The sequence below is a fragment of the Triturus cristatus genome, chromosome 3_1, assembly GCF_964204655.1.
Source record: "Triturus cristatus chromosome 3_1, aTriCri1.1, whole genome shotgun sequence".
NCBI classification, from domain to species: domain Eukaryota; kingdom Metazoa; phylum Chordata; class Amphibia; order Caudata; family Salamandridae; genus Triturus; species Triturus cristatus.
Window position 1 is genome coordinate 730,449,894 of NC_140583.1, and position 24,239 is coordinate 730,474,132.

General features: G+C 44.8%; 1 protein-coding gene across 1 annotated transcript in view; it reads right to left on the reverse strand.

Annotated features, from left to right (window-relative positions):
• Positions 1 to 263: 263 nt before the first annotated feature.
• POLR2L (RNA polymerase II, I and III subunit L) overlaps positions 264 to 24,239 on the reverse strand; it is a 43,229-nt gene continuing 19,253 nt past the window's right edge. The window contains exon 3 of the mRNA XM_085644885.1: positions 264 to 689. Within this exon, the coding sequence (XP_085501011.1) occupies positions 581 to 689 (109 nt within the window). The 3' untranslated portion in view covers positions 264 to 580. The remainder of the gene's footprint in view (positions 690 to 24,239) is intronic.

Here is a 24,239-nt window from a genome sequence, read left to right on the forward strand (position 1 = left end):
TATATTTGTGCTATGAAGAATCAAATTTTTCTTTAATCGCAGATCTTTTAATTCTTCTTTAGAAGGCTAACACTTAAGACTCAAAAATTATTCAGACAAATTTCTGCAAGTACACAGCAACACATGGTTATTGATTAACCTCATGGTGTAAAAATAAAATGCTTTCAGGACGTCAGCATTTGATCCAAATACTTTCAAGTGGTTTACATCGAGTCCACGAGCGTCACCCTTAAAGGACAACAAAATAGGCACAATACAACACCTTACAACAAAACATCTTTATTAAGCAATGTACAAAAACAAACCTTGGCAGACACAGAAAAGAAAGACCAACCCGACCCCTGTTTAAAACTGTCTCTAACTGCTTGACGTGGTTGCAACTTTTTTCATCCAGTGTTTAATTACACTGCAAGCTTTGTGATGTCTGTGGGAATGGAATTCATCTTTTTTTTCTGTTTGAACTGGTGGGTGGACAGCGCAGTGAGGAGATGCATCTCAAGACAGTGTTTCGCACCCGCAGTTACAGCACACACCAGACAGTGATTTGGTCCATAGGTCGCTGGATCTTCAGAGGCTACAATCACTTCTCCAGTGGGGCGTAGTTCAACAGCTTCTCGATAAGATCCACATGAGCTAGCAGCATTCTGCGGCAGCAGTATCGCTTCAACCCCAAGGCATCGAGGGCATCACTAAGAGAGAGGAAGAAGTGTGCATTAGAGACATCATGTAATCATTACTGTACACGTGCGCCCAGATACTAGATATTGTGCTGCCATAAAGCAGAGTGGCAGACAATTCCAACACGGAAGTGCCAAAAAGCAGTGTCTTTCAAGCCCTGCACAGACCAGAGGAAGTTGAACATTTTGTATCCCAATATATTTTTATGCAGCACAAGGTACATTTAGAGGCATACTGACCACAAAGTGACAGATTGGAGATATGCAAAACTAAACCTGCACCGATCCTAACAAGGAAAAGAGGATGTTTACAAGGCATCCAGTCATTATCATTTGTCAGGATGTGTGCTGATTTTGGACTACGCCAATAACCATGCCCTACAGCCAAGCAAGCAGCTCCTGTTCTGGTATGGATCCAAAACCAAATCCTTTCAGCATGCCACCTCTTTACTATAATTTATAGGTCTACATCTCCAGAGTCCTTTTGCCATCTTGCATCTTTAAATTACTCAACACCATTCTTTTCTACTTTCCACTTTCTTTCTTACAGATGTGCTTTTGTGAAAAACCAAAAGTTGCACAACACATGGAAGAACGAGCGTTCTAGGACTGAAAACATGAGCCTTATGTAAAAAGCCAGAAATGGTATCAGTTCCTGGTCAACAAAATAGTTTGTACAGCTCTTTTTCCTCTGTAGAATACAAACAAGAGCTCAGGACATAGGCCAAGGAGGACATAAACCAAGGCCAAAACTGACAGGAAAGCCTCATCCCAGATCAAAAGCGGGATATTTCTAAACAAGAAGTGGAACAGTCAAATCACAAACAATGAAGTCTTTACAGCTGATCCTCCCCAAAACACGAACTCGATGTTTATGTAGTGGTAAGTGGTTAAACTTGTGCCTCCTGCGAAGATACACAACTTCCTTCTTGGTACCATAATTTGTATATTCTCCGATTCCTGGCCATGTCTCAGACAACAGAAATATTCAAAGCTGGTACCAAAACTGAAAATAAGAAAGCACCAATTTGGAATAAGTGTTACAAATCCTGTGCGTAAGTCCAATGTTCTGGCTTTATGACAGCGAGTTGGTTGGTGTTCCTACTGATGTTTAACTAGTTCAAATCCAAGCAGAGGCAACTCGACCTTCATACTTCGACAGTTCATAACGAAACTCTGTAGTTTAACTGCAACCGTTAATTGATTAGATGGACAGCAAGTGTGAAGTCACAATATATAATAGTTTCTAGGTATGTAGAAAAACAGTCATTTATGCAGTTCGGCACCTAAAATAGTCGAAATTATGTTGCTGCTTGACTTCTGTGCCACTGGAATAGACTGGGTTCATTAACGGAGGTGGGTAAGAACTTCAGAACAAGAATTTGTTCTTGCACGTCCAAATACCTATAGCATTTGCAGCGGCACCAAGAGACACATATGGGAAAACAAGTCAAAGATTTCGGAGTCTCACCCCTTTCATTGATTTTGTTAAAGCAGGGTTTAACCGAATAAATAAAGTGGAATTAAAAGTTCACGAACTAAACTGTTTTTGAAAATGTGCCTTTTCCTTGAAGGACAAATGTTCACCCTTCTTCTTGGGTTGAGTGCTTCCCACAGTCTGGGATTCTGAACTTTTATGTACCTGTCCCCACACCTCCCACATTTGAACAACTTCTGGCCGATGGCTTGTGTGCTGAAGGATTGGAGATTACTTGGGGGAGGGGCAAATTTAAAAGCCACCTTCTGCATCTAGTGCACACACACACACACACACACTCAAAGAAGAGGAACTGTCACATATAGGCCTGGCGAATTGCCTGGTCAATGCTGGTTTACTTGAGCGCTAAGAGGTCCCTACTGACATGAAAAACTTGTTTATAATCCCCCGAGTTAAATATAAATTGACAATATGTCAAATACAATGAACACAAAAGCAGGATGGAATTATTATAATACTGTAAACACAGGCACAATGTTTATTCACCGCTGCTTATTTCAGGCTTGCATAAAGAAGCGAAATATGGTGCTTAGCTTTTCTGTATGGTCAGTTTATACTTGGGGCGACCAGATGGCTCACCACATAGTCCTCACGTGTAATCAACTAGTGCAAATGGCCTGAAGAAGCGGATCTTGTGTTAATCAGGATTAAAAATATACTTTATCAACTGAAATGGTTGGATTATCCAAGCTGGACATCCTTAAAGGCTTGACAACAAAATACTGCAAGAATCCGCAGTAACCTTTAACCTGTAAGTGAGCCTGCACATCTGGCAGCACTCTAGAGGTTGGTACACAAGCTGTTCAGTGGACTGCGTATAAAAACAACGGGTATGTGAAATGAATAAAGACTTTAAAGGATGCTCTTATGCGAAATTTAGAGTCACGTGTAAAACCATTTCCTTTTGAGACTGTGGGGGCAATTTGGGACCCATCAGGAATGGGCAATAACGCAGGGATGGTGCCTGCTGGGGACAGCAGACCCCCATGTCTGTGTATACATTTTAAATAAAGCAACTTTTTATTTTTTAAATATCTGCCCGTTTTCCTTGAAGGAAACAAAAAATGAAACGTTTGTTTCATTTTTTAAGAGCAGGCAGTGGTCTGTTGGACCACTGCCTGCTCTTAAACGTTTTTGCTGCCAATCACAAATGGGAAGGGGTCCCCAGCCTTTTTGTTTGAGACTGGCTTACCACCTACTTGAAGTTGGCGGTAAACTGCAATTGTTTAGTGATCGCATTCCGGTCGCAAAACAATAGTACCACCCCCTGCAACTCGCTATTAGGGAGGGATGCCCTTGGCATGCCCCTTCCTAATAGAGAGTCACAAACCCTATTTTGTGAGTCGGTAACCGGTTACCGACTCGCAAAATAGGGTTGATACATGCTACAACCCCTTTTAGCAACCGCTAACAACGGTCATACATGTGGCCCTTAAAGAATCCACTTTGATAGCACATTCTAAATACTGTTCATTCTCCTTTTTAGGCCAGATTGGCTCCCGCTGACAATTTTCTGTAAGGGCAATATGAAGGGAAAATTAAGAATTACAGTCAAGTGACAGGAATTCATGAAATGCCACAGTTCACCAAGGTGAAAATATGCAATGCTCATTTTAGTCAGTACAATTCTAACCCCTATTGACATGAGGAGCGGTTCTCGCACATAACATTTTTCCTCACAAAAGATATCCAGACCAAATGTGCATACTCTGCCCCACACACATAGGGGAATTTAAACAAGCATTGTCAAAGAAAATAGGTTGCGACTATGTAAGAGCTATTGACTTTGTCAATGTCTTTTAGCTATGTTGTACAGCAGCGCTGCTGAAAATTAGAAAATAACAGTAACATAATGCGGCTAGCACGGACCAATAGGAGCAGTGATCCATTTGGTCAGTATGGGGTTAATCTCTGCCTTCACAAAAAAAAAAAACTTTCAGAAACAAACGACCACCCTGTCAGCAAACGTAAACCAACAATAAATTAAAATATATATATTTATGCATCAATCTTTTTTTTAATTGAGGCAGAAATGTGAGACAAGGTAGGGTGCTGGGCAAAGACCAATGATGAATGACTGCCATCAATGAACAGGTGTGAAGGCTGCAATCTATTTAAAGTGGTCTGAAGATGTCAAAAGTGAGAAGGATCATGGCATGGCTGTGATGTCTGAAACTAGTAAATACATAAAAGGCATTCAAAAGGAGGGGGGGGCGGGGGGGGAGAGAAGAAATACTTGTTTTATTATCCTATCCTACCTCTGAGCTGAAGTTTGCCGTGTTGGCCCCGCATAAAGACAGAACCAAAAAGGCCATGCAGACCAGGGAGCACAACTCCTTAAGCATTTTTGCAAAATCTTGAAATCGGCTGGCTGGGATCAAGCAACAGGGGAGGGTTGGGAGAAAAGTGTGCAAGTAAAAGCACCTCTAAAAGTGGTGAGTGGTGGAAGGACACTGAGCAAGGGTATCAGTACTTGGACCATGTTGCAGTAGGACAAAGATATGAAGAGAAAGTGAACCTGGCGCTCCCTGACCAAAAAGGAGCAAAGAAGCCAGCCAATGGTAAGCAATAGACTGGCTCTAATACCTTGAAAGTTAAAATGCTTCACAGGCGACATTGCATATAAAAGGAAGGTAAAAGTGATTTAAGGTTTCAGGGGTGGGTAGCAGTAAAGGGAGATAAGGGGGATTATAGAGTTCATGGTGGGTTGAGGTAAAGGAAGGTAAGGGTGATTTTATGGTTCGGGATGTTTAATGGTGCTGGGAGGCAAGGGTGATTTTAGGGTTTGGGAGAGGAAAGAGGTAAAGGGAGGTTCAGGGGAGGGTAGAGGGAAAGGGAGGTTTAGGGGAGGGTAGAGGGAAACCTTTTGGAAATACTGCATGTTTGAGGACTAAAACATCCAATACATTATAAAAGATGTATCCAACAAATAAGTAAATGTGACAGAGCGGGAAATGTAATTTCAGAAAAACATATACTGTATGGCAACAGTTAAACCTAGGGAGTATGTTCACAGCTTCATTATCAATTAAAGTGAGAGGCGGCCAAAATGCATGTTTCGGACATTTGTAAGATTAAACAAAGTTTTGTTATTGCTCGTTCCTTGCATCCAGCTCTTGGAAATACCAGGAAGCGCAAGATTAACGTTGATGGGTTCAACTCGTCTTCAAAGCAAAAGCAACAAGCATTGGCATAGCCAATAGGTCGCGCCTTTGGGACCTTATAAGTGTTTAGCCATGCAACAGTTGCATAACTAAATACTTATAAAGGTCCCAAAAGCGAGACCTATTGGCTATGCCAAGCGGCCGTGAAAGTGATCGCGATCAAACATCAAAGCGGCCGTGAAAGTAATCGCGGTCAAGCGCGGGGCGCGCGCCTGCACACATGCACTATAGCTCTAGGCTGGCCAGGTAGCACTTTTTGGAGCCCTCTCAAAAAGTCTCACCAGACCAGCGCATGCGCTGGGTCAGGCGAGACCTAAAAACAAAACAAAGTCCCACAAGCAGCGCGAAAGAACACTGAACTAAATCAGTACCTGGCCCATGCTCCATTCCGATCATGCATCAGTTCTTATGGTAATTGTTAATGGATGAAAAATAGGTATAAAGAAAAGATATGCATTGTTAAAATATGCACACGTTTTGGAACAGTAGTTATTTGTACAACACTCAATTTATGATTAACGAAAATATCTGTTGATTTTGAAGGGAGAGGGTGATGTGGAAAGGGGACACCTTTCGATACCTGGGGGTACAGATATATCGCCAGCCATCGGACCTTTTTGATGGAAATCTGGGCAGGGCTCTCACAGCCATCAAGTCACAGATGCGGTTCTGGGGCACATTGCCACTTACGGTCACGGGCAGGGTGGCATTATCCAAAATGGTGGTTCTGCCCAGACTCCTTTATTATTTTGCTAACCTGCCGTTGTATGTCCCTGCGGCATTTTTCGCCATGTTCTCCAGAACACTTCGGGACTTCATTAGGGGGAATAGTCGGGATAGGCTGTCATTAGCAAAATTGTACCTTCCGACTGACCAGGGGGGGGGGGGGGGGGGCTTGCGGCGCCTTGCTTCGAGCACTACTATCTAGCTGCTCACTTACAATGGATTGCTCGCTGGTTTGCGGATAGAGGCCGAGAGGACACCGCCTCAACGCTACCCCCCTACTCACTGGAGCGACTCCTTGGGCTTTTTCACCCGACTGCCAGGCGAGCGACGCCGGAGCCGCTCCTTCTGAGTGTGGCATATAAATGTTACCGCAGAAGCCTATTTCTTACCAGAGCTCTAACCCCATATGCGCCGGCGCTACCGCTGGAGGGATCCCCAAGCGGGGTGGGGACACTCACCACTCGCATGCTCACTGACTGGCGGGATGCGGACGTATGCACCCTGGGAGATCCGTACCGTGACGGTGCCCTTCGGTCTTATGATCATCTGATGGAGGAGGAGGGATTGCCTCCAGGACAGTTCCTCCTGCACCGCTCGCTTGTTGCATCCCTGACAGCGAAATGGGGGGGGCGTGTCCACGGAGCCTCCTCAGCACCTCACCATACAATACCTTCACGTTATGGGGCGTGGTAGGCGTCTGATCCGCTGGTTCGCGGCGTCGCTGCGCACTCATGCAGCGATCACGCTGGAATCTCTCAGACATAAGTGGGAAGCTGACATGGGGAGGCCACTGGAGGATAAGGAATGGGAGCGAGTGTTGGGGAGCCCAGTGCGCATACCCAGAAATATGAGGTTCAGGCAGATCCAGCTATTCATTATGCATAGGGCGTACCTCACACCGGAGGCAGTCAATATGTATTTCCACCGCACAGATGCAGGGTGTCCCAGATGCGCGGAGCTGGGGGTGGGTATAGTTCATATGTTATGGAGCTGTAGCCGACTTCATACGTACTGGCATACAGTCAGCAGGTTACTGCATATGTGCACTGGCAGTGCCCTACCGTTTGAATGGACCGTATATCTGTTACACCTGTTCCGCAGAACTCCGGCCACGAAGGTAGTGTCCCGGTTTGTAGACCTGGGTATGATAGTAGCTAAGAGACTGCTCACCAAGAGATGGAAGGCGCAGGACCCGCCTCACGCGCTGGCATGGAGAAATTCACTGCTTGCGTGGGCTAGAGCAGAGGGAACGGCCATTGGGAGGGAGGAGACGTTGGGGTTGCGGAAGGAACCCATGGCTGCCCAGTGGGAGGCTTTGATTTGGGTACTGCAGAGAGCTGGGGAAGAGTGATCAGGGGGTTGGATTGAAGGGGAGGATGGAGACATAGGGAGGATACGAGAACTTCTCAACGTGTGCAATCGTGATGTTCTCACGTGGGAGCCGATTTGTATAGTTATCTGTGAAGACAAAGGTGGTCGCTATTGCAAGTAAATAACAGTCAATTTGAAATATTGTGATACGTGGTGAGGGAGGTGGGGGAAGGGGCGGGGGAAAAGGGAAAATGGGGTGCTCACACCGGTCTATGTCGAGTTGGTTAGCTGTTTATAATTGTCATGATTCCACACCGTTTGTATTGAAGCCCATGTTGAAATAACTGAAAGACTGTACCTAGGGGACTGTCGCACCTAACCGCACACCCACCAACGAAACATCGCACTAATGTAAGGAGCTGTAAGTTGTGTATGTAATCAATTCAGAGCGGCGAATGAGCCGTGAATGTTGAAGGGCTCAGCTGACGTGCAATGAAAGCACGATTATATGGTTGGTATGAGGCTACATGCATGAATATTGGGAAAGTACGTTTTATTCTGTATGTCTCAAAAATTCAATAAAACAGATTTGAACAAAAAAAAAATCTGTTGATTTTGCAAATGTTTTACAAAATATTTTTCTAGGTCACTGACTTGTATTTGAAATATTGAGAATCTCAATAGATAACACTTTTTTTTTTTTTTTTACTATTCTGTTTCCAGACTTGTCCAGATACAACCAGTACTCTACATGTGTACCTGCAAGGGGAGGAAAGGGCTTTAAAACTCACAATGGCAACATCCAAATGCTATTATTTGAATTTCAGCGCCTTTGGTATGGGAGTGGCTTCAGTATCTGGGCTTGCAATTGGCACCCAAGCGGACTGTAGTGATGGAACGCGACTGCGTTATTCTGTACGCAAGGAAAAGGAGTGTTGATGTGACAGGTGATGTAAGGGGCTGCGACTGCATGCAGTAGAACGTTGAATATAGATCTGTGAGAATGTGATGATAAATGGAGTGTTGGGATGTGTGTATTGGGTGAAGCCTGGCAGTTAGGGAAAGTTGGGTGAAGCCCCAACATCTGAGGTTGCAACTTAAAGGCCTAACATGAAATACACAACTTTCCTCCTACTTGAATGCCTCCTGAATCTTGTGTGCAGACCCTGCCCTCCAATGACAACATTCTGATGACAAGAGATTCAGCAAGATTCAAGGCAGCTGCAAATGCACTGAAAATAAGGGTTCGGCGGTGGGTGGGTGGTGCTGCAGTACACCCAAAATAACCATGCTAGAGTTTGGAAGATGAATGAGCAATAAAGGTCTTTACATTTTCTATTTTTTTTACATGGTCACATTTGCTGTGCTTCGAAGACCGGTCAAATGTCAGGCTATGCTTCTGACAAATTGCGGCTTGATCTTTTAGCACAGATTAGTGTGTGCTTTTCCTTCTATGATTACAAAGCGTGAGGGTGTGTAAAGGGAATTCTGTGAATCTTGCGGAGGTACAGGGAGAGTGAAAGGAAAGGCTGGAAGATGTCATTTTTTCCAACATGCAACAAAACTGAAATACCACTAAATGAATTGTACGGACAACACCATATGTTAGACATTTGTGGCAGTATGCTTCAAAACGCATTACCAGCTACATGTGCACCTTTACCACTCTCCTGCTGAAGACATTTTCTAAAAGTGTTTGTGTGATGCTTGGTTTTTGCACAATCCGTTCGACTTCAGTGATTTGATATTCAGGACAGCACCCCCACTCTCAAAATTGTTCCAGCAATTGGCAGTTAGGAGCTATTCCTGCAGAGGAAGAAGGTTGCGTAACACTGCAGAGACTTTGTGACCATGCAGAAGTAGTCTTGGGTGACCCACCATTAAAATCAACCGGAAAGTGGTGTCAGCGTCTGCTGCTAGGCACGAGAAGCCCAGTGAGGAGTGTGAACAGAAGACGGAGATGGTTATGATATGGACTTTCACTGGTCTATTTCAAGCCCTTTGGTGATTAACAGTGTTTGGGATGACTCGTTTGCTCTCTGCTGCAAAGGGCTATCTCTTTTTTGAGAAATCTTAACATTCAGGACCTGGGCGCAGATGCTGCAGTTAAAGTGATGGCTGCGTTTAAAATACTGCTGCATGACCCACCTCACAGGCTAGTGCGAGCAGCAGTTACACTAGAAGGTCTTGTGCTCCTTTATATATGACAAAGCAGGAGGTGTAAGAAGGATGTAGGTGAAGGAGCCAGGCAACCCCCATGGCATTAACGTGACAACAGGGCCCGCCCACCTGTTTTCAACTATAAAACAACAGACAACGCCATTAAATGTAACAGACGTTAGAAATGATCTGAGCGCAGTCAACCAAATTGTTGAATAGAATGTGTTGAATGATACATTTGGAACAAATGCAAACGTGTGTAAGGATGGAGGACTCAAAGAGGGCCTAATCTATCGGGATCGCTCATGGTACTGAAGAAATCCGGTTGACCCTTAGAGGCACTTGTGAATCTGGTTGAAACATGTCGACCCATTTAGATGTGGGCGATGCATCTTTCTCTACTCACCGTAAGTCTGTAACTCTCCCCCCCACCCCCAAGTAAATAAAAGTTGTATTAGGAGACCGGATGACTATTTTAACATTTTTTTTAAAACGGATCCCACAAAATATAAATCAAAGAGCTCCCCTTCCCATCAGTGAAAGGAGCAGGGTTGAGCCCATCTGGGGGTACTGGATGACCAGATGTGAACTTGAGGAGGAAGCATGCCACACAGTAGTGTGTGGCTGAAAGTTCCAAGTAAAAATAAATACATTAAAAAAAAAAAAACACAAACAAACAAGGGATGCGTCCCCATTTGGACTGAAAAACAAAAATAAGAGGGGTGATGTTCTTCGGAGGTACCTTTCTTATTTGTCTGAATCAAAGTTCAGTGATGCTAGCCTATTTCTACAGAAGGTTCAAGAGGGAAGCTGTGTAATGTGGGAAAGGTGGGCATGAAAGTTTCTGGATGTCCTCAGGAACCCATAAGCTGCCTACAGAGGAAGGAGGTGAACAACCTGCTGCAACAGCAAAGAACACATGAAGGATGGCGTGCAGCTGAAGTAGGGACCAATAATCTATGGAAGAGGCATGACAAATTGTGGTTGTCAGAGTGCCCACCAGCATTCAACAATGGGATGTGAAGTCAGTCTCACCGAAACACTGGATTAGAGGCACTCTGGTTTTAGTAAGTAGACCCTACATTAGTCTGGAAAAATGAGTGAGCTAGCAGAGTGTACCTTGTGAATTATTTATTTTTTGCTTGAGAAATGTTTGGAATGTCTAGGTGGTTAGCAGCCGGGAAATAAATTGGAGATAAACAGGGAAGGATGTGGTCAGTTGTAAAGATGCTCCAATGATTCAAGTTTGGTAAAAAGAAAGTAGTAGGGTGTAGTGCAATACATAGATATATATGATAAAATGTGACCCAATAACATATTTAGCACATTTTTACTAATAAATATTTATGACAGTGCAAAGGTCACATTCGAGTTTATTACAACGGAACAGTACAACAGAGACAAAACAAATCTGCTTACTGACTCACAGATTGCATATAACAATACTATGTCAGGACTGAAGGAGGGATTTACGCTGCACATTCTTCACTTTATTAAATAGCAGCAATTTAAAGAAAACAAAGACTTCATTTTCCATATCCTTTAGGAGAAGAAGTCAACATTTCAAAAATATACTTTGCCCAATCAAATAGTCCCCTGATGATGTTGCCATCTTCTCATTCTTCACTGCTCCAGTACCCAAATTAAATGTCCTCGTGGCCTTATTCTCTTCTTCTATTGAGTGTTTACGTAGTAGATTTGGTGCCTATTCCAGTGTTATTGTAGCGTTAATTACTGCGAGGGAAAGCTAATCGCTCCTCCGTGGCCGCTGTTTGCGCTCGCATTCGAGCTATAGCATCTGGGGCCATTGTGATGCAGCTCTCTGGCCACTAGAGAGGGCCGCATTTACATGTGCAGCATGTCTCGCTGCCCCACGCCGGCGTGCATTGTGACCAATGGGGGTGGGGGCAGACTTCGGTATTTTGCTCACAATTGGGAGGCCCTTACCTCCGACGCATGGGTCCTGCAGACAGTTCGGGGTTTCCTCAGAGTTCGACGGCTATCCCACTCAGGGAAGGTCCCCTATTCCTGGTCTCTTCTCTCCCTCTAACGCAGAGGATGTGGAGGTATAGGAGCTGCTCCGCAAAGGGGGCCATAGTGCAAACCTCTCCTCATCCACATTTTTTCGTAAACAATCTCTTGGAAGCGGACCAATGGGATGGCAGCCAATGACCAGTGATCAACCTGAAGGAGTTCAACAAGTACCTGGTCTACCACAACTTCAAGATGGAAGGCATCCACCTGCTTCAGGATCTCCTACTTTCCAAAGATTGGATGGTGCTTCTGGATCTCAAGGATGCTTAAACATCCCCATCTTTCCGCCTAAACTTGCTTCCTCCAGTTTCAACGGCAAGGCTATACGTTCAAATTCACCTCTCTCCCCATCTGTCTGTCCTGCGCCCCATGGTGCTTCACTAAAATCTTGCGCCCGATGGTAGAGTTCCTAAGGGCCCGGGGCGTCCTCCTTATGGATCAATGCCTCTGAACCTCTCACTGCATCTACAGATGGCAGTCTCTCTCCTAGAGTCTCTCGGTTTCCTCATACATCAGCCGAAGTCAGCTCTTACACCTTCTAAATTAATGGTGTTCCTGGGGTTTGTGGTAGACTCGGTCCAAGCCACTCGGTCTTCTATCCCAGAAGATTACGAAGATTAAGCAGGAGCTGCGGCGCCCAGACACTCCACCTTCCTACAACAGTTCGCAAGGGTGGTGGGGCTTCTGTCGTCCTCGATGCAAGCTTATCTCTCAGGGTCACTACATTATCAGGCCCTACAGCGGTTTAAAGCCTTTCATCTCAGGAAGGCTCTCACGTATTCACAGATTGTTCCGCTGTCAGACAACACGCAAGAGGCGATCCAATGGTGGCTGGCTCATATAGAAGCCTGGAATGGCCAGGAGATCTTCGTCTCCCTTCTGGATTTGGTCAAAGAGTCAGATGCCAGCGGCACAGGTTGGGGCCCCGGGGAGAGATGTAGGGACTTCTCCACAGGAGAGAGATGGTCTTCTCAAGAACGATCCATGCACATCAATGGTTTTGAATTCCTTGCAGGATCTTTCGCGGTCCGGTGTTGGACAAAGGACCGCGCAAAATGCCGTATCCTCAAGATGGACAATTTATAGGCAGTCCGCCACATAAACCATCTAGAAGGTGCTCGATCCAAAATCCATCGGATCTGGTCTGCAATTTTTGGGACTACTTCCTAGCGAACCAGATTTGTGTGTCAGAGGAACATCTCCCAGGGGTAGTTCATAAAGTAGCTGACAGGGACTCCAGACACCTCCACGACGCGAGCCTCCGGTGTCTACACTCAGTGTTCAAAGCCCTCAATGACAGATGCAGCTCATTCTCAGTGGACCTCTTTGCGTACCGCCTGGATCACTAGCTCCCAGAGCACTTAATCTGGCATCCAGAGGCGGCGGCCAAGGACACTTTTCTACAGGACTGGCAACCCAAACGAGGATATGCCTTCCCTCCATTTGAGATAATCATGCGCCTCTCGGCCCATGTATGACATGGGGCATACATAGTTCTAGTGACCCCGACATGGAAATCGCAAGTCTGGTATCCAGTTCTTCTGGAACTTTCTTTGGATTTTTCAATCCTTCTAGGGATTTTCAGATGTTCTCAAAGACCCAGAGGGAAATCCCCATTATCTAGTGCTAGAGGTGTCTCAGTCTCCTATGTCAAGGAGAATTACAGGGAATGGTGGAAAGTACTGGGTCTTTAGAGGCCGGCTGTGTCCCTCATCTCCAAGGTATGGGCGGATAGCACTATCAAGAATTACAGATCGGCACTGGCTCGATGGTTGGGCTGGTGTCAGAGGTTTGGATCCCGTGGGGAAAGAGGGTGTCCATATCCTGAACTTCCTTGCTTCTTTGGCATCGGACGGACTTGCATAAAGGTCCATCAACACCTTCAGGTCCGTGATTTCGGCTGGGCACTCTCAGATCTGTGGTGAGCCAGTGGGGGCGGGGTGCGGGAACACCCTATGGGGAGAAAGCTCTTGCGAAGCATTTGTCTTGTTCTTCCTGAACCCAGGTACTCTGTTCTGTAGAATGTCAGGGTTCTCAACCTGTTCTGATCTTGGCAATCTAATAAATACCTCTCCTGAAAGGAGTTATCGACCAAGCTAGCTACTCTTCTTTGCTTGGTTGCATGCCTACATGTCTCAGACGTCAGAGCGCTGGATATAATGGGTTGAATATTCACCCGGGAGGGGGTTACTTTCCACATTTCAAGACTGGTTACTTACCCTTTTACAGATTCCTCAAAACTGTGGTGAGGTGTATAAAAAGCTATGAGGCTATGACGGCAGACAACCGCCCCCATGGAGAGGCAGTGGTTGATAGCCCTAAGGAAAACATTCAAGGCACTTTTTTTTCACCAACTATTGCCAGGTGGGTCCGGTAGGCCATGCAAGAAACTGGCAAGGATATCAAGGTGTTTGGTCCAGACATAAAATGAAACATTTCCTAGCTATTGTAACAAAGTTTCAATTCTCATAAGGGCACATGAGCGAGGATTAACCAGCCAGTCATCTGTCCTTCCCTAGAAATACAGGTTCACATTAAGGTGGGTATTCTTGTTCTTCTTAGATACTTACAATATATGGCTTCTTGTGCATTGTCTTCAGGTGGCTCTCTGCCAGATTCATTATGTAGTCAAATTTAGTTTCCAGCCTCATACATCTCTATTCATATTTCCTCTAGGATAAGATGGGTCGAAACAGGATTAAAGATGTTCATATCAGCCTACAGTCACAGTAAGAAAGAGGAGGAGGCGGCAACATCGACAGGGAATTATATCAAGGGGTCCTGGCCTCAACTGATTGGACAATGCATATTGTTGTAATGTTGACTTCTTACTCTATGGGTTATGGGAAATGAAGTATTTTTGTGTATTCTTTAAATGGCTGCTGTTTAATAAAATGATCCTCACCTCAGTGCCCTTAAATCGAACGTAAGCTTTCTGTTACGATAGCTAGGACATTTTTCTTTACTTTACACAGAGAAGCAACTATCCCGATAGCCATGAGATCTCTTTAATGTGATTTGAACTTGCTGCACAAAACTATCCCCTTGCATCCCGGTTAATCCACAATTGCTTAAACAAATACATATGAAAAAAAGCCACGTAATAAACAAAATACTACACTCTGCACACATTCTATTAAAGCCAAAGGAGTGAAAATGAATGTGGCTCAAAAATATGTTATTTAGAGCAAATATATTAATAAACACTTACATTTATTAGTATAGGGCAAGGGTCACACTGTTATTACCAGAGTACAGCAATGTTGATATAAACTGTTCACTGCGTCACAAATTGCATGCTGCAATGCCTACCACAGAGAAACCACAGTCACAATGCCTCTTCAATGTGATTTTATCTTACTTCATGATTGGAACCCATTGCATCCTGGTTTTAGCTAAATAATATTTTAGGGGAAAAAAACAAAAACAATCGCAAGCAATACAACCATACTATAAGGAGTGTGTTATTTATTACCATTCTTGAGGGAGAGGATATGTTATGCATCATAACCGCTCAAAGTTTCACATTCATCAATGTAGGAAAGTGCCACTTTTTGCATGGTTGCTCCCCACTTTTTGCCGGATGTTTATGCTCTTCGACTGAGTGTGCCCTTGGTTCCAGCCGACCAGATACCCAGGGCCTATATTCTTGCATGCAAGTCTCTTGTAAAGGGTACCATAGGTACCTAGGGCCCTGTGACCAGGGAAGGCCTCTGAGGGCTGCAGCACATATTGTGCCACCCTTAGAGGCCCTGTACACACGAACTAACACACACACACAAACACCCATTGCAGGCTGTGTGTTTTGGTGCAGAGAAAAGTGAAGAGTCTACATGGCACACATCTTGTGTGTTTTACACATCCCTGTGTGCCATGCCTACAGCCGTTGCCTCTGGTATAGGTAAGCCACCCCTATAGTAGGGTGCACTATACCATTGGGGAGGGTACAGGGGCATGAAACATGTACCATTACAGTGCCTAAGTCTATTCTTGGGCATTGTAAGTGCAGTAAAGCCATAAAGAGTATATGGTCTGGAAGTTTGTAGTTACGAACTCCACAGCTCCATAATGGCTTTACTGAAAATTGGGAAGTTTGATATCAAACTTCTCAGCACATTAAACCTACACTGATGCCAGTGTGGAATTTAATGAAAAATGCACTCAGAGGGCATCGTAGAGATGCCCCCTGAAAAACGACCCGACTAGTGTTTTGGCTGACTGGCTGCTCGCCAGTTAGTTTCTGGACTCCTGGTTGAGAGCCTCCCGCTCTCGGGGTCCTGAAACTATGCACATCCTGGGCAGAAGTGCCAAGCCACCTCCCTCAGGATGGACAGGGTCCACGACGGGGAAGCTGCCTTTGCGAGCTGCTCCAGCCATTTGCTGCTCCCAGCAGATGACCCCCACTTTGGGCAGGTAAAATCGGTGGGAAAATCAAGACAGGAGATGTGTGCCCACCTTTGCCAACCCCACCCCTCAGGTGGGGGGAGGAGAGGCGTAGGACAACTCAGTCCCCACCATCTTGAAGATGGGGGGACCCAGCTAACCAGATGAGGCTTATGCCCCCCTCCAACTGGGTGATGGCATAATAGGGAAGGGACCCATTTGTCCCAACCATTACCTACCTTAAACACCCATAAATTTTGCCTCCTCAGACAAGAAGGACCGAAGAGCCATGCTGAAGGCAGAAGGAGGACAGCAACCGATTAGGCCCCAGCCCTACCAACCTGTCCCAGCCTCCACCTGCTCTAGCAAAATCCTGGTGTGTCCTGCAGCCAGCAGCCCCACAGAACCCGGAGGACCAGACGCCCATAGCCCGAGTGGCCCAGCCACCAGTCTGCCCAGAGATCCTGACCTGGGATCTGGTGATCCCTTACCTGCCTCAAGTCTCCCAACGACACCTGCAGCCCTTTTCTGGAGGATCCCCCGATTGCGACCGGAGTCTGTAAGAAGAATCAGATGCCAAAAGACCCCCTGCACCCGATGCCCCACAACCTTAGTGGCCCAATAGACTGTGTCCTGGCATCCCAACTTACCTCTCCAACCAGTTGTTCCCTCCAGAAGATCTTCGTGCCAGAGCCTGCAGTGTTTGTTCAAACCGGGAGAATCCATATTGAAAGTCACAGGAAACCGGATGCCAAAATAGCACCCTGCACCCCTAGTGCCACTGTGGGTGCACCTTAGGTGCTAACTTGAACCTCCCCTTTGCACTGAGCTTAATTCCAGGAGCTTTGCTTCCACAACCTTGTGGTCTGCTTGAGAGCAGCCACCAACCGGAGGCCCCTATCTCCCATTGGATAACACTGGGCCTCAGCACTCTGCACCGGCCGCCCTAGTATTGTATTGTATTGTATATTGCTTTTATATAGCGCGGCTGTCACCCAACGGGTATCCTGGCGCTTGGAGACAAGATGATAAAACATAATACGTGTTCAGTCAGCTAGACAGCAGAAGGTGCTATCTGTTCTCGGCGAAAAGCCAGGTCTTGAGGCCCTTTCTGAAGCCCAACAAGGATCCGGCCAGTCTCAATTCTCGAGGGATCTTATTCCAAAGGCATGCGGCTGCCGTGCTGAAGGCCCTGCCGCCCATTCTTGCTAGTTTAGTTTTGGAGACGGAGACTAGTCCTTGATTGGATGAACGAAGAAGTCTTTTAGGTTCATACCAAGAGAAACGCTCTCGCAAGGGTAACGGCCCTGTATTGTGTAAAGCTTTATGGACCAGAACCAGGGATTTGAAGCTGATTCTGTCTTTTACGGGCAGCCAATGTAAATCCTTTAATGCCTGCTGCGCCGAGGAATCACGTTGTCGGTTCAGTGCCAGTTTGGCTGCCGAAGATTGGATTCGTTGTAGCCCCTGTACAATATATTGGGGAGCACCCACCCAAATACAAGGAGTTACAATAATCCAATCTACTTAGAATTACACTCTGGACCACCAAAGGCCTTGCCTCACTAGGTAGGAGTGGAAGAATTTGACGGAGGGCTCTTAGCAGGGAAACGCAGGTGCTAATTGTTTTGTTGGCCTGGGTTTGCATCTGGAGGTTCTCATCCATCATAACCCCCAGATTGCGAACTTTTTTAGCTGCTACTATGGGGGGGATCCCCCGGACGGAGCCTGAACTCACCCTGGAGAGGGTTGGATATTCTGGCAGCATGACAGAACAGCAACTCCGTTTTCTCAGCATTCAGCTGTAGGGAGTTCGCTTTCAGCCAATCTGCCACCTGCCCCATGCATTCTTGAAAAGAACTCATGGGGACCGCGTCATCACCTTCAAAGGAGAAGAGCAGTTGAATATCGTCCGCATAATTCACCACTTCGATCCCGAAGGATTTAATGAGGGGGGATCAGTGGGCCCAGATATACATTAAAAAGAATCGGACTGACTGCCGAGCCCTGAGGTACACCGAAAGGAACCCTGGACCAAGGAGAGATGAAGGGTGTCATCATAACTGCCTGTTGCCGGTCCGCTAAGTAGGAACGTATCCATTCTAGGGCACGTCCCTGGACCCCTAAACTTTCCAGTCTTGACAACAGTATAGTGTGACTAACCGCGTCGAACGCGGCCGACATGTCTAGTAGTACCAATACTGAAGACTTTCCATTGTCGGCTCGCATACGAAGTTTGTCCAATATTGTTGTCAATGCAGTCTCTGTTCCATGCCCCGGCCGAAATCCAAACTGGGGTCTGTCCAGCAGCTGGTTCTCTTCCAGATAGTTCGACAGGGACTTGCTGACCACTTTTTCCAGAATTTTAACTGGAAACGGCAATAGAGATATGGGGCGGAAGCTGACAGGCTGCGTGGGGTCCGCTGAGGGTGCTTTGAGAGTGCATCTTTGACACTGGGGAAACACTTGTTTAAACCTCAGAAAACAAACTCCCAACATTAAGTACTTACCAGTAAACCGATAACTTAATTTCCTCAAATAGGATTGCATGGGCTGCTTTTCTGTGAAAAATGTTTTAAGTTTGGAGTTGGAAAACTGTATGAAGCCTTAAACTGCATACTTACAAAAACTGATTCACTCACATTTTATCTAGGAAATGTCCTAGTGTTATATCTAGGCATATCACACAGAGCAGAAAAACTAATTAAAGTAATTTCAATAGTAATTGAAATGTAATTGCAACTGTTTATGAACAAGTGACTTACCTGTAACCAACCCAATTGCATTCAAACTGTATTTAATTGCATTATTATAAAATACAACTAAATAATATTTTTATACTCTTGGTCAAAGTTCAGTCTGTGTGTGAAATCATTTCTTGCTCGACTGGGTACAATAAATGCTTACCACTACCCTCTGAAAAAGCCTTACTGCTCGCCAACACTACCACAAAGAGAGTAAGGTTTTATCTACTTTTGCCTCTGCCTACCTTTGGGGATTCACTGGACTCTGTGCACACTATGCCTTACTTTGGTATAGTATATACACAGCCAGCTTCCTACAATCAATCACTGCCAAACACCTCTCCTCTTCATTGGTAATAGATTACTGATTACACAATGCACATTAGCAAACATACTAACATAGGTATAATATGTACCCATGTTTTTGGGTTCATATCTGGAATATCTTTCGAAGCACCTCTAGAAATCAGACCTTTTCAAAGAAAAGGAAAACTAGCAGGTGTCTTTTACTACTTTCCTGCAGTGTTCTGCTCATGTAGGTGAATGTTAGGAGTCAGAAAATAGCAGTTAGAGAATCTCATCTGCAGGTGATATGTAGATCCCTGCTTCACACGCTAAAATCAGTACGCACACACATAGTATTTGTTATTTTATACTATGTGTATGGTTCCTAACTACACACCATTTGTTTGCAAATCATTAGAATTAGTGTAAAGATTATGAAGTTTCAATGCAATATTTATTTTCACTGCTTAGCATTATATGCGTTTCATATATGCAGATACACATGGTGTAATATGCGAATGCCACTGCTGTTTGTGGGGAGGGCCAGGCCATACATTGGTTCAACCTTACTCCTCCCACACTCCTAACATGCTTATTTTTTAGTAGTTCTTGTTAACAAACTAAATCAAGTGACCTGGCTTTCAGGATATTCTAACTTGCTGCTTGTGTAGGCACTTTATTAGGTCACGAGGATAGCTACAGTATAGAATACACCCGAGAACAAACTGAAAAAAACTGAATACAACTTGCACCAGAGGGCTCTCTTTCCTATCAACATCACTTGCACCACTGGCATCTCTTAACTGCTCCATCTATGGTCTGCAGTATTGTTATGTTACTGGAAGGACTGTAGCATCTATTTCCTTGATTTCAGCTCTAACAAGCATTGGCATAGCCAATAGGTCTCGCCTTTGGGACCTTATAAGTGTTTAGCCATGCTACAGTTGCATAACTAAATACTTATAAAGGTCCCAAAAGCGAGACCTATTGGCTATGCCAAGCGGCAACGTCCGCGAAAGTGAAAGTGAACGCGATCAAGCATCTAAGCTGCTGCGAAAGTGAAAGCAATTGCGGTCAAGCGTGGCGCACGCGCACATGCACTGTAGCTCTAGGCTGGCCTGGTAGCCCTTTTTGGAGCCTTCTCAATAAGTCTCGCCAGACCAGCGCATGGGCTGGGTCAGGCGAGACCTAAAAAGGACATGGTTTCTTAAAGTGTCACTTTTTATAATATGCATTATAAACCATTGCCAGAGTTTCAACCAAAAAAAGTCGTTATCAAGGAGGGTCTTTGAAAGGAATAATTAAAATTTAAATCCATCTACTCCCAAATCAATTCCCAACACAGATCCCTTACAACTGTCAACCAATCACCAACGGAAATCAGCATTCCTCTAGACCCTTACCTGCCCCACTGCAGGCTCATTTTACAGTACAAGATCTCAGAAAATAGGAAGGACCCAGCTGCCTTGTCAAGCCACATTGAGCACTATGTTCACCCACACAGAAAGGGGCGTTGCTAAACCAAAATTACCCCTCCCCACTTTATTCCACGTGCTGCCTGCTTATTGGCAACATGAAACCTCCCTTTGCTATTTGGGAAGAAGCATTAGAGGAGTAAAAAAAGTTTTAAAAAAAAAATAAGTGAAGCATGTACGAAACATTTCATCAGAAAAGTAACAAATCCATAATATGTTGTGTTTCAAGTGTTGCTTGATAAACACCATGTCATCATGTATTGTGTTACTAGATGTTTCCATGCAACTGATAAATCACATTTCCGATGTGGGGTGGTTTACAAAGAGTTGTTTTCAGGAATCTGAAGTCGAAGTCAGTTTCAGTCGAAACAATCAGACCAACGAATGTGAAAACAAGGACTTGTCAAAAAACATTGCCCCAGACTACAAACTTGGTGCGTTTGTGCCCAGGACATACAAGGTAACATTCATGATGGGCTTTATTAAAGAAGCCCACTAGGTAACCTAGGTCAGTGGTTCTCAAACTGTTGGCTTCTGTGTGCCACCACTTAATCATTACTGGAATACGGGGACCCCCCCACTGTTTATTTACTGGAAGCTGCGGGCCATGGGCTAAGCATTTGATAATTTAACCTCTTGAGTGCCCATGACGAGATGGTCTCGTCATGGGCCGCGGTTGCGCTGTGCCCATGACGAGACTCTCGTCATGAACCCTGCCCGCTAATGAAAGGGCCGGCACAGGGCGGGGAAAGGGCGGGGCACTCAAGGGGTTAAACCACAAAACAATGCACACGAAAATACAAAAACAAGCATTTATTAAACAAATATACAAATTATGAAATATTTTATCGATACACTTAAAAATTCTACGCTTTAGTGGGAAGTTTTTAGCTTTACTAAATTCAATTGAGGCCATACTGTATTCTGTTTGATGTATTTGCACCGCTCCCAGGATTTTTAGCCTCCATTTTCAAACTCTGCAACATTTACAGAACTTTTAAAATTCAGTTCATTTTGCTTCTTCATTTATGTACACCATAATCAAAACCACTTTATTCGGTTACTAAAAACCATAAAAAGTACCATGCATTAAATCGCAATACAATACATAAAACACATACAGTACACAATAAAAACACATACAGTACACAGTAAAATATAACCGAATCATCAATAGGGCGATTAGAGAAAATTAGGGTGGGAATAAGACAAAGTTCATGAAATTGCATAAACATCTTGGCTGTGGTTAAAACCATTAAAACAGTACATCATTGCAATAAAAATAATTTAGTAATAAAAAGGCAAGTATTAAAAGAGTAATAAAATGGACTTTACAAATACTCATGCTAACATAGGGTGCCGAATTTTCCTAAGTATCACGGCTGCGACAAGAAAGCTTGCAATTTTAAAAATCTCCCATGGGTCATTAAGCATTTGTAAGTACAGTAAAGCGGGTTTAACTTGAATAAAACCTTTCCCTTTTAAAATTGGGACTAAGAACCTCCTGCGGATAGCGCTATAGTGGTCATAAAACATAATAAAATGCATTGTATCCTGTATCGAAGAATTATCACAGGTACAAGGACCGGAATCACACGTCCTGCTCCAACCTTGCAAATTACCCAGAAAAAAATGAATTCGATTAAAACGAAATCTTGTTAAGAGCAGGCGGTGAAACAGCTTTGTGACAATCCTCAGATAAGGTTCAATCACGGGGGTGGTTTTTAGCAAAAAATGGACTTTAACTGTCGGTTTCATTAATTTGAACTCCTTCCGCTCTACCTTCTCCGATCCAGTAAGTGTATTTTTACCCATGCCAAATCATCTTTTCTTACTTTATCCGGGGAATCGAATAAGTCTGGACGTCCACGCTTAGTTAAAGTATTCTTAAAATATTTTAGCCAATGGCATTTTGTTAGCTAGGTCCAGGGTGACAATCACTGATTATCTTATGGTTCAGCATTAATTGGGGGTTAAGCCAGGTTTTAAGCCAGCAAAGAAGCGGAGCCTGCCTCAACCAGTCTGCTACGTAACCAACACCTAATTCCTGGTGAATTGAAAAAGTAGGAGTGGATTGAAGTACAGACAGGAGGGAACGTAGAAATGTATTTTCAACTGTCTGTATCCCCTCCATTGACTTATAACCCTAAATGGCCAAGCCATACAATGCAATCGCTATATATTTAGACCTATAGCTATTGAGCATTGCATCCATTGGTTTAGCCCCCAGTCGCTGCACAAATCCATTTACAGCGGCCATTTATGTACATTTATTAATCTGTTAATATTTAATTTTCTACACAGTCGCATACCTCTTGAGTAGGTTTTGCAGACCCCCATGGTCACTGGACCACAGGTTAAGAATCATTGACATAGGTTACAATTCTGCACTCTGAGAGCAGAGCCTATCGCACTGAGCCAAGTAAGTGCCATGGCATGGTCTCCAGCACTCATCAAAACAAGACAACTGCCCTCTCATAAGTGCTTAGGAAAATGACCGGGACACCTGTGTTTGCGTGCTGGTGGGGGCTGGACCACATGCCCCAGAAACACCTGTGGCCGTTGCCTCCACCGACTGCCTTCAGCCCACGCCCGAAGGCACGTATTTACCTGCTTGGGCTCCCGCTTTGTGGGACATCCAAGTTTGCATGCTGGTGGGACCAGGACCACAAGCCCCAGAAACGTCACCGCCGCCACTGAAGTCCTTCAGCCCGCATCGGAAGGCGCATATTTACTTGCCTGGGGCTCCCACTTCGCCGGACGTGCCCGGGCGAAGACCAGGCAAAGAGTTGGCCCATCTGCACCAGTCAGAGCCCGGAGGAGGCTGGGCTGGCCAACCAGTCGTGGCTTTTCTCTCCATCTTCCCCATTCTATGCAGCCCTAATTTAACAAGGCTGTAAAAATGGGTACGCGGAAATTAGATTTGGGGAAGAGTAAGGGAAGTCCCGCCAAGCCCCGGGACCACGACTACACTGGATAACTACTTGGCAATAGTGGTGGGGGAAATATCGAAAGAAACAGACATAGCTGAACGACGTCGGAGTTTGGGGAAGAGGGGACCCTCAAGAGCCGCCTGCACAACTTATAACCAAACAGAGCAATAACTGTGTATCTACTGTGGAACTAACAATCTCCCCCTCTGCATCTGATGCATCAGAAGTTGAACGGACAACCATAGGGGGAGGAGAAGGGGTGGGGAGAAAGAACGCCCAGATGATAGTGTGTGTGCGCCAGTAGTTCAAAGGAAATGTACACAGGGCACCAAGAAAAAGGAGCTGCCCACAGCCACTGCCAATGAAGTGGAAAGGAGCAAGGACAATAGGAACCTGGGAACTGAAAAATTATCATTTGAAACAAATAATAGACAAATGTATTGCTCCTTTGTAGGGGAAAATGCATAAAATTGAACTAATGGTGGAAGCCTTAGAGCACAAGGTGTCCTATCTATTCTGATTCGCATAAAAAATGTGTTCATAATTACAGTGATCCCCGTCAAGCATACTGGAATCCAGGCAATACGAGTGGTGGCAACTTGAGATTTCAATTTTTTCTTGGCTAATTTTTACAATGCAATGATAAACTTGGGCTGCCAAATCTCTGCACTATTTAAGGTACTGCACATTTCAGAAACTAGGGCCCTTCAATGGCTGCGAAGTTTTAATTTGGTTTTAGGGGGTGATTCTAATTCTAAGATAGGTTTACTTTAATTAAATGAAAATCCTTACGCGAGAAATCTAAATATAGCCAATTTACTGGCACTGATGATAGAGGCCAGCGGTTGA